Raw genomic sequence first — 11,329 nt, 5'->3', positions numbered from 1 at the left:
CTGCCTTTCTGAAATCTAACCTTGACGTCTGAGTCTTTACAGGTCTTCCGCCTCTAGTTATCCAAAATTCTAAAATAGCATGGTCGCTACCTCCTAGGGTCCCAGCCACTTTTACCTCCTCAACCATTTCCTCCCTGTTTATAAGGATTAGATCCAAGGTAGCAGTTCCCCTTGTTTTCTCCTTTACCTTTTGGAAGATAAAGTTGTCAGCAAGAGAGGATAAGAATTTCCTTGACCTGTTAGTTTTGCCTGAGAGAGATTCCCAACAAATGTCTGGATAGTTGAAATCTCCCATGACAACTATGTCATATTTTTTGGAGAACTTGGCCATTTGATGCATAAAGAGTTCATCCATATCTTCAGCTTGCACAGGCGGCCTGTAGTAAATGCCTACAATGGTGTCCTTTCCATTGTTCTGTCCTTGTATTCTTACCCAAACAGTTTCCACAGAACTCCCAGTCTCTGAAGCTTCAATCTCTGTGCAGATATACGCATTTCTAACATACAATGCGACACCCCCTCCTCGTTTATCAAGTCTGTTTCTTGCAAATAAGTTGTATCCTTCTAGTCTTGTATTCCAATCATGTGTATTGTCCCACCAAGTTTCAGTGATTCCAATGACATCATATTTCTTTTCCTGTGTTAGTAGTTCCAATTCTCCTTGTTTGTTGCCCATGCTTTGTGCATTAGTATAGAAACATTTTAGTTTGTGATTGGTTTCTCCTTCTCCAATATTTTTTTTAATTAGATTCTTTCGTCTTTGATCTTCCTTTCCACTTCTAATAGCAGAGTTCTCAGTAGCATTTGTCAGGTGTATGGCTTTTTCTGGTCTTTTGCTTCCCTTCCCATGTTGTTTTAGTTTAAAGCTCTCCTTACAAGTGTAGCAAGGCGACTTCCAAATACCTGCTTTCCAGTCTTCGTAAGGTGCACCCCATCTCTAGCAAGTAGTCCATCGTATAAGTAGTTCACTCCGTGATCCAGAAATCCAAATCGTTGCTGACGGCACCATCGACGTAGCCAGTTGTTCACCTGCAGAATCTTATTCCACCTCCTTGTTCCATGGCCATCCACTGGGAGGATGGAAGAGAAGACCACCTGCGCTCCTAGTTCTTTTGTGACAGGCAGAACGTAAGGTGTAATCTTATAACTTTTATAGATAAGTACTACAGGAATGCCTGTCGCCATAAGAAAATGAAGAAAAAGAAGAATAGGAAGAAGATGAAGAAATAGCATATGAAAATTAATAATAGCTGAATAAGAAGAATATGAAGAATGGAAAAAAAAAATTAATGGGAAGAAGGTGAAGAAGAAGATGAATAAGGTGAAGAAAAAGTTGATGAAAAAAATGCTACTGCTGCGGATCATGAAGGAGAAATTGTGGGAGAAGTACAAAAGAAGGTGAAGAGCATGGAAGTTGTGAAACATACATATCTGACTAAATATAAAAAAGTTAACATAGTCAATATCTTTTTAACTCCGAACGTCTTGAAAAAAAAAATTGGAATTAATGCTATGCCATGTGATTTGAATAAACCACTATGCTTTTAATGTCTCCTCCACCTCCCACAATACATTCTACATGATTCTTATTTGTTTTCAATTATGTAGAATTAGCCAACAAGGAAATAAAGGGCTTTTTTTAATTCCGATACCGGAAGTCTCATTGACTTGAATGGGACTTCCGGTATCAGAATCGGCGATACCCGATATTTTTTTCGTATCGGGCGATACCATCCGATACGATATTTTTGGGTATCGAATGGTATCGCTCAACACTAGTCATCACCATCAGCCTCCACCTCTTCACCCGGTATATCACGTTGATGAAAGTGGCTTTCTTCTGGACGTGGGGTTTCAAATATTTGGCCATCTTAAACAGACGATACCCCCTCACGTTCCTCTTCAATGTCGCGCGGTGAGAGGCCAGAGGCAACAAAAGAAAATGGACCAAAGAGATCCCCGGAGTGACCAAGGTTGGGGTCAAATGTTTTTCCTGTGACTCCTGACCGGGTGATGAACTAGAAACAGGTTGAGAATAGGATGACCCAGCGTTATCTGTATGGATAGTAGACTGTTTTGTCATGGACGACTGGGTGCTGCTAGAACATTTCATTGAGGCCTTGTCAGCCATCCAAGACAGTATCTGCTCTTGTTATTCTGGCTTCCAGGCCCGTTTATATTCCAGACTGGGAAATTTTGCCAGGAAACTAGATGCATCAACCTTCTTCAATCTCCCAGGCTCTGTGCCTTGTTGGGCACCAACGACCCCACGTCCACATCCCTGTCCCTTCACAACAGCCTTTTTCGGAATTTTGGATTTTTCTGCCATAGTTGTGTGACGCCCTCAGGAGTATGGCCACCACAGTGGCTTTGCCTTCCTCCAGGGAGGGTAATGCCAGGCTTGGAAGCAGTGAAGGGTCTCTCTCGCAGTTAACCTATACATGCAACACAGTTCCACTCCAGGCCAGCAGGGGGGACTCTGAACTGGATTTGAAGGGAGGAGTGCTCTCTGAGGGCCAAGAGGAAGGAGTGGTCAGTTAGTGTGAGGAGGGTGAAGTGTGCAGACGTGTGGAGAGAAGCTGGAGGTTGAGCTGAGGAAAGAGAGCTCCCTCACAGCGAGAGCGCATGAACTGGAGCCTGGTCTCCACGGTTGTACCGACACTAATGGTCCTGCGACAGACACCAGAGGAGTAGGAGGCTGTAAATGCCCTACCCCCATCTAAGACTCGGAGGCACAACAGCACCGAGTGAGCCAAGAGAGGAGTAGCGACTACAGCTGTCTGCCATACGAGGAGTGCTAGTAGAAGAGAATTAGGAGGAACTTCAGTGTAACTCAGTACTAGGAGTACTTCACTCAAATAAGCGCTAAGAAGGAGACTGCACAGCCCATCTACTGAGAGAGAATCCTGAGCTGCTTCCAGGCTAGCCTGCTCCAGTACCATCTGTAAATCAGGACCCTGGACTGCATTTATCAAGTAAAGGTACAGAAATTGCACCCCGCTGTGTCTTTGTCTGCTTCCTACCCTTCCAGCACTGCTACATCCCTGTGCCAACCACATCTACACTGCCCTGGGACTACAGCTTCACCTGTGGGGAGCTTTTACATCTTTGCTGCACCATACCATCAGTCCCAGTGGATCTGCATGCAGCATCGGCTTAACATCTCACTTGCCGAACACCACAGGTGGCGTCACAAACTATTCCATTAACTACATTCCACCATTCAATCTCCCCTAATACTTGGGCGCCCAGGGCCATTGACCGGGTCACTGCTGCTGTGACACATCCCGCTGACACCGGCCCGGTACCGAGTACCCCACAGCCCTGGGAGGGCGACCGAGTTGCAGATGTTCAGATGCAGATATTGGGGAACAAGGAGCAGTTAGTGCTTTGTGGAAGGTAGCACTACAGCCTAGTACTGCTTTGTGTTTTACAAACAGCACCGCAGCAGCAGAAAAAAATTGCCCTGAGGTCTAAGGTGAGATTACGCTCCCCAGGAACCACACAAGACAGCGGTGCTGCCACTAAAAAATTGCCCTGAGGTTTAAGGCAAGAATACGTACCCCAGACACCACACAAGACAGTGGTGCTGCCTGCGTGTCAGTTGTGCAGTACCGTGTGTGCGTACTATTTGCTGTTATTATGTGAACGCAGCACAAAAAACTGCCCTGACGTTTAAGGCAAGAATACGCACCCCAGACACCACACAAGACAGTGGTGCTGCCTGCGTGTTAGTTGTGCAGTACCGCGCGTGCTATTCGCTGTGAATGCAGCACGGCAGCAGCACAAAAAACCTGCCCTGCAGGGGTAAATGTGACCTACAAAAAGCTGGGAAAACAGTCACTACTCGGTCCCTGACCTTATACTTTCAGCTCTGAAAAGAGCTTTTGGGTTTCACAGAGGATTTCTGGCTGATTTGAACCAAGAAACACAACTCTCCCTATCAGCTGCTCACACTCTCCCTACACTAGCTGTGTTCTGCATGCAATGTGCAGAAAATGGCAGTGGCAGGCAGGGCTTAGTGCCAGGGTGTGATTGATGACTCATAGGAAGCTGGACGGCCAGCCAATCAAGTAATGCCGCCCACAACCAAGAAGGGTGCGACATTACTGTGATTGGCAAATGCTGGGCGGGAGAACTGAATAGCGAGGCGAGTGGTGAAATACTCGCTTTGGTTCGAGTACTGCGAGTACCGAATACCCACGAATATGCTCGCTCATCCCTAGTGTCATGCAAAAGTAAAACTGATCCTGCAAAAAAAACACCAAGCTCTTATACGGATATGTCGAAGAAAAATGAAAAAGTTAAGGCTATTGGAAGAAGGGGAGGAAAACTGAAAGCACAAAAATGGAAAATCATCCAGTTGGGAACTGGTTCAAAAGTTCAGGAGACATTGTAGGCAATGATGTGCAATCTGTTCTTAAGAAAGTGATGAATATCTTGTATTTTAGTGGAACCCAGCAGATTCTTGCCCTGGATAGAAGCATTAAAGGCTCTCTTAAACATTGGCCGACAGCTCTCTCTCCATACTCCCCCATATATATGAACGTTTAGTTCGGCTGAGTGTTTTTGTGTTCTTTATGAGAGTGCCACTGCCAGACTTATCTCTAGGAAACACAAAAAGGATCAGCCATGGAAATTCAACAGTGGAGAATCAGAAAGTTCCCAAGCAAATTAGACTGCCAATATCAACTGGTTGGGACGACTTTAATGTTATGTAAATGGGAAAACTGTAGAAGAAAAGACGTAAATGAGAGCTTTAAGAAACTAAAGAATAGTGACTATGTTCAAAAAGGATAAAATGACCTGTATGAAATGGAAAGCTTCTGTGACACCCCAGAGTCCGGTTTGTTGTGAGTTTATTCTCTGGTTCACCAGTTGTGAGTTCTCCTTCCAGACTCCCTCTGGTGGTAATAGGAGGTAGAGAGGCTGATTTGATCGGTGGAGATCTGCCACCTGAGGATGAGGATGACGATTGGATCTCAGGAGTCTCAGATTGGATTTAAGACAGCCGACGCCCTATTCAGTTGCTGGTGATTCCTTCTGGCTTGTCAGCTCTTGGTTTTCAGCTCTGTTCCAGTCATCTAAAGCTAAGTTTTTCTGCTAATGTTCACACTTGCTTTTGTTAGTCTATTCAGTTTTTTGGTGTGTTCAGCCAGCCCCTGCTGGGGGCTGTGCTGAATTTCCACTCTTATTTATCTGTATTTTGCCAATTGGCTTTTTGTCCCTTACTAGTTCGGTCTCTTTTTGCTCTTTCTCAGAATATTTCAGAGTGCTGATATAGTGGGAGAAGTCTAGTGACTTCAGGGTTAATTTTGCTATCAGAAGTGTTGAACATGATTTTTGTAGGGTTTTATGTAGGTTGCAGACAGTGTCTTTCCTTTCCTTTCCTGTCTAGTTAGTTTGGGCCCCGTCATTTGCTCAGCCAATTTTCCTGCCTGTGTTTGTGCCTTCATCTTGTTTCACCGTCAATACATGTGTGGGGGCTATCTATTCCTTTGGGGTCTGCTCTGGGGCAGTTAGTTTTCCCCTTTTCATGCTTCAGGCTTATTTAGTCCTCCGGCCGTGACGAGGCATCTAGGAACATCGTAGGCACGCTCCACGGCTACAGCTAGCTGTTGTGGTAAGATCAGGGATCTGCAATCTGCATAGTTACCAACCTCTCTGGTTTTCTGTGACTTAGCTTGTTCTGCTTTTTTTCTCCTCGGAGACCCATTCATAACACCGGTTGTCACAGTGACATTGCCTCCCTCTATGAGGTGAAGTCATGCTTGGAGGCAGAAAGGGACCCCCATCCCAGGTAATAGATTAAATCACAATTTCCTGCTGCAGGTCAGAAAAGGGAGCTGCCTTATAAATTCTGGCCAGCAGAGGAGGTTGGAGAGTCAGCTAGAAATCAGCTGAGGGAGTTGTCATGGAAACAAAACAGCTGTGAGCTGTGAGGAGAAAGGACAGTTTAAACGTGAGGACTTGAGGTAAAGAGATCTTTCTGAAAGATCCTGTGAGCTGAAGACAGGGAGCTGATCGGTGAGGAGCGCGATAGGCAGAGCTGAGCTGTGAAGAGGGAAAGGACACGAGCAGAGACTGAGAGACTATAGGGAAGCTAAAATACTGCATATAGCAGACCCCTGAGTGAAGCGCTAATAAAGAGAAAAGGGACATCAGAGTCCTAGGCTGACAGGAGCTGTAAGCCCTGATAGCCGAATCTGAAAGTACAGGGGATTGTAAATTCCTGTGCACATTAATCACCTGAGGGCACGGCAGCGGATAAGGAGCCCGGGGCCGACAGTGAAGAGAACTGTACCCGTGGAATAAGTTCACGCTGACAGCCGTACAGGTTAGTGAAACCATCAGGAATAGAGGGTCGCAGCATAGTTATATACAGTGGAGACCCACACACAAAGCGCAGAAAGGAAGGTCCTAAATCGCCACCTGGCAAGGTGGATCCCCTGAATGCCTCCAGGCGAGCCGGACTCATTCCATCACCTGTATGTGGTACTCCGGACTGCAACCTATTACCAGTAAAAGGTAAAGAAACTGCACCTCTCTATGTCTTTCTCTCATTTATCTGCACCCCAACATTTACAGCCATCTTTACTATTTAACATCTTTGCCCTGGGTCTATTGGGGTGTGTGCACACGCTGCGGATTCTGCTGCGGATCCGCAGCGGATTTGGCTGCTGCGGATTCGCAGCAGTTTTTGCTGTGGTGTACAGTACCATTCAAACCTATGATAAAAAAAACCGCAGTGCAGACGGTGCGGAATTTTCCGCGCGGATTTGCTGCGGTTTCAAAACCGCAGAAAGAATTGACATGTCAGTTCTTTTGTGCGGTCAATTCTTTCTGCGGATTCCGCTGTGGTTTGCCATCTCCTCCACTGAGGAGATGAAAAACCGCAGGGCAAAACCGCAGGCTAATCCGCAGGTAAAACCGCAGGTCTTTTGACCTGCGGATTTTACAAAATCCGCGCTGCCAAATCAGCACCCCAATCCACAGCGTGTGCACATACCCTTGCTCTCCCTGTGGAGGGCTACAACATCATAGCTGCGCCCAACATCCATCCCAGAGGAACAACACCGCAGCGCTGGTCACCTCTGACAAGAATGCCACAGGTGGCGTCACGTATTTCACCATCTAATAACTTTATTTTCAATTTTACCACACAACTTTCCCCTATTTTATTACTGGATGCCTCTGGGCCATGGACCGGGTCGCCGCCGCCGTGACACCGTCCCCCATGGAAGTCGACGGGCCCGGTACCGAGTACCCCCAGGCCCCGCGGGGCGCTCCACTTCCAATGGTCTTCATACTAAATATTCTCTCCTCTTAGAGCAGGGTTCCCCAACTCCAGTCATCAAGAGCCACCAACAGATCTTGTTTTCAGTGTTTCCTTACTGAACAGGTGAAGGAATTATTGTCTGTGCAGGTACTTCAGTTATCAGCTGGGCAATACTAAGGCTACTTTCACACATCAGGTTTTCGGCGTCAGGCGCGATCCGGCGTCGTGCCGGAACGCCGGATCCGGCAAATGTTTAGTAAAACCGGATGTGACGGATCCGGTTTTCTGCCGGATCCGTCTTTTTCTTGACAGACAAAACCGGATCCGTCTCATCCGGTTCATCCGTTTTTCTATCCGTTTTTCGACGGATTACGCCGGATCCGGTTTTTAAAATTGACCCTTGTGGCCTTCCGAACGGGATTGGCTACTGGAAAACTATATATAGAGTGTTCCTACAGCCCTTCTTTGACAGGTTGTCGAGGAAAAAGTGCAGGTTGGAGAGAAGAGCAAGTTACTGGCGAAGATGGATGTTGTCATTGGAAATATTTTGAAGAATTTGGCGGATTTTATAGCGGAGGCGAATCGTTTGAGGGTGATTGTTCTGGAGAAGGAGAGAGCGAGACAGCAGCGCATCAGGCATCGTAGACGACGTTTGTGGATCCACCCCATCACAGCCAAGAGAATGACGCGTGGGGTCTATTCTACACTCTGCATGGACCTTAGACGAAACCCGGAGAAATTTTTTGGATATGTTAGGATGAAAATGGAGAATTTTGATTACTTGGTGGAGCGCATTGCACACCTCATAAGAAAAGCGGACACCTATTGCCGCTTCTCTGTTTCACCCGCAGAGCGTCTGATGGTGACTTTAAGGTAAGCCACATTTATTGGATGTGATCGCATCAGAGCACACTTTCACTGCAATCTTGTTGGTGGTAGTTTGTATCTCCAAGTGTTATAGCTCAGTTTTGGTATGTAATGCTGTGATTTAAAACTAATTTATTGTTTTTTAATTCCCCACAGATTTCTTGCAACTGGAGAATCCCTTTCGTCACTGCATTTCCAGTACAGACTCGGGATTTCCACCATATCTGAAATAGTGAAGTACACATGCCGTGCACTGTGGGACTCCTTAGCTGAAGAGTTTTTACCAGAGCCCACAACAGAGAGGTGGATTGAAATTGCTGACAAGTTTCAACAGATATGTCAGTTTCCCAACTGCTTGGGCGCTGTGGACGGGAAACATATCCGCATTGTAAAGCCAGCCGGATCGGGATCGGAATATTTCAATTACAAGAAATATTTTTCAATTGTCCTCATGGCCATCGCTGACGCGGAATACAAATTTATTGCGGTTGATATTGGGGCCTATAGCCGCTCCAATGACTCTCAAGTTTTCAAACTGTCTGCCATGGGGCATAAACTGTATGGAAACACCTTCCAGTTCCCACCACCTAGACCGCTGCCGCAAACATCTGGTCCACCTATGCCATTTGTCTGTGTAGGGGATGAAGCCTTCCAGCTGTCAGAACACCTTTTGAAACCGTACTCTAGCAGAGGATTGACAAGAACAAAACGCATTTTTAATTACCGCCTCACAAGAGCAAGAAGAATGGTTGAATGTACCTTTGGTATTCTGACAGCCAAATGGCGGGTCCTATTGACTGCGATCAACCTCAAGACAGAAACTGTGGACGAGGTGATCAAAGCGTGCGTGGTACTCCACAATTTTGTTATCTGCAAGGAACCCATTTCCATTGAGGACACCTCTGAAGAAACCACCTTGCAAGATTACCATGACATTACCACTAGAAGTTCTGTGACGGTTTCAGTAATGAGGGACAATTTTGCTCTATACTTTATGTCACCTCAAGGCAGAGTACACTGGCAGGATGACAGAGTGTGAAAGATTTGTGCCCTAACCAAACTTGTGTACCTTCTGTACCAACAGTATATACCTTTGCCAACCAAAGTTGGCTATCTTGTCATGGTCTCTATTTTTAGCTTTAGGCCACAGGTGTGTACCTGGTTGTGTTTTATGCAAAGTATTTCACCTTTTAACAAAAGTTGTGTACATTGTTAGGAAATCACCAACAATAAACACAACTTTTTAGGTGAAATACTTTGCTTCAAACACAACCAGGAACACAACTGTGGCAAAAAGCTAAAATTTACCCACAGTTATATACCTGGTTTTGAATACCTTTTTACCTTTGAAACACCCTGTATTTAACCTTTTTTTTAAACATAGTTCGCCGCAGAAAGAAATGACAGACAACCATTGTAAAACGATAATTTAACTTTTATTTAAAATATTTTTTTTTTTGTAAAATGTTTTTAAAGTGAAAAAAACTTTTTTAATAAATGTTTTAAACCAAATGACCATTTTTATTAAAAAACACACATTATAAATCTGTGTAGTGTGGGGTGGAAATACTGCTGGAGGGGCTGCGGGACACTTCGACACTGGGAGTGTGGAGAGAGGACTGGGATCGTGGTGGGGAAGGAACAGTTAGAGGTGATGGTGTGGAAAAAGCAACAGAATGGGTGGACATGTGGGAGGCAGAAGAGGTGGTGGGCGGTGGAGTGGAGGGTTGGGCAGGGACTGTAGGAGCAGATGATGTTGATGGAAAGTTGTATGGGGAAGGAGTTTGGTACGGGGAAGGAGTTTGGTACGGGGAAGGAGTTTGGTACGGGGCAGGTTGCTGGAAGTGGGGAGATGTCTGGTACTGGGGAGGTTGCTGGTACTGGGGAGGTTGCTGGTATGTAATAGGAGGGGGAGGATGGAAAGTGGCTGGAGGGGGTGCAGATGTAATAGGAGGGGGAGGATGGAAAGTGGCTGGAGGGGGTGCAGATGTAATAGGAGGGGGAGGATGGAAAGTGGCTGGAGGGGGTGCAGGTGGAGGAACTACAGTGGTGGGAGGTGGAGGTTGGGAGGTAACCTGCTGTAGAGCACCGTGGCACGAATGCATTACATGCATCTGCTGGGTAGGAGATAGTGTTGCCATGCGCTCCACAACAGACCTGAAAAAGGTGTGGTTTGGCGAAGATCTTGCTTCTGAATGCATGGTTTGCAGAAGTGTCTTCACCTCCAGAATGCTGGAGTTGATCTGCTGAAAGCCTGCGGAGATTTGCTCTGACAAGACTTTTAGACAGTTCTGGAAAGATGCATTCAGATGCAAGAACTCTGGCGCATAACTCTTTTCCTGACCCCTCTGCCGCTGCCGCCCAGTACCCGCAGGTGTACTAGAGGTGGCAGGGGCAGAAGGGTGGGGTAAAGGGAAAGCGATCTCCTCACCAGCAGCTTCATGTAATGTAGGCGGCCACGATGCTCCTGTGCTGGTGCTGGTGGATGGGACAGATGGGTCGAATGTGTGGGAAGGCTGGGAAGGTGCAGATGTACCAGGGCGGTCGAAGTGTCCCTCGGTGCCGGTCTCCTCAGGGATCGCCTCAGAAGGGTCCAATCGTGCAGGCTCCCGAGTGCTGCTCACCGTGCTGTGGAATAAAGAGAAAAAAAAACAATTAAAATAGTGACATGGTATGGCCCTGGCTGAAAAAAAAAAGTTACATGTAAACATTTTTTTGTCACATGTGGTGTGTAATATTTACCTTCTGGTGAGCATTGTCTCCCGGAGGAACGACAGGGCTCGTGCGTACTTGTACTTGCTCCTGCGTCCTCCAGATCCACTCGGGGCCCGCATCTCTTTATTGAACTCCTTCTTGAAACGATCCCTCACAGACCGCCACCGCTTCACAATTCTCTCCCCTGAAACGAGAAAGGACAAAGTGGTTAGTATACAACATCAGTGTTTCCCAAACTCCAGTCCTCATGGTCCCCAGGGGTCATGTTTTCAGGATTTCCAAAGTAAATAGAAATCCTGAACACATGATCCGTGGGGACCACGAGGACTGGAGTTCGGGAAACACTGGTTTAAATCAAGCAACCGGTACTGTATATACTTACGCTCTTTAATCTGGGCCCGAGCTTCGAGGTCCTCCCAGCGGTCCACAAGGAGCGAACAGATTTCCTCCCAGAGTCGTCGGGTAACG

General features: G+C 46.5%; 1 protein-coding gene across 1 annotated transcript; it reads right to left on the bottom strand.

Moving 5' to 3' along the window:
- Nucleotides 1-9,535: 9,535 nt before the first annotated feature.
- LOC141089730 (uncharacterized) lies at nucleotides 9,536-11,097 on the bottom strand. The gene is made up of 2 exons (XM_073576235.1): nucleotides 10,889-11,097; nucleotides 9,536-10,774 (listed from the first exon to the last, which is right to left on the bottom strand). The coding sequence occupies exons 1-2, from the start codon at nucleotides 10,978-10,980 to the stop codon at nucleotides 9,685-9,687; spliced, it is 1,182 nt and encodes a 393-aa protein (XP_073432336.1). The 5' UTR covers nucleotides 10,981-11,097; the 3' UTR covers nucleotides 9,536-9,684.
- Between the last annotated feature and the right edge of the window lie 232 nt (nucleotides 11,098-11,329).

Source organism: Dendrobates tinctorius, unplaced genomic scaffold (genome assembly GCF_039654945.1).
Source record: "Dendrobates tinctorius isolate UK_male_01 unplaced genomic scaffold, ASM3965494v1 ptg000047l, whole genome shotgun sequence".
Classification (NCBI taxonomy): domain Eukaryota; kingdom Metazoa; phylum Chordata; class Amphibia; order Anura; family Dendrobatidae; genus Dendrobates; species Dendrobates tinctorius.
Note: the sequence above shows the minus strand (reverse complement) of the source record. Positions and strands in the feature narration are given on the sequence as shown.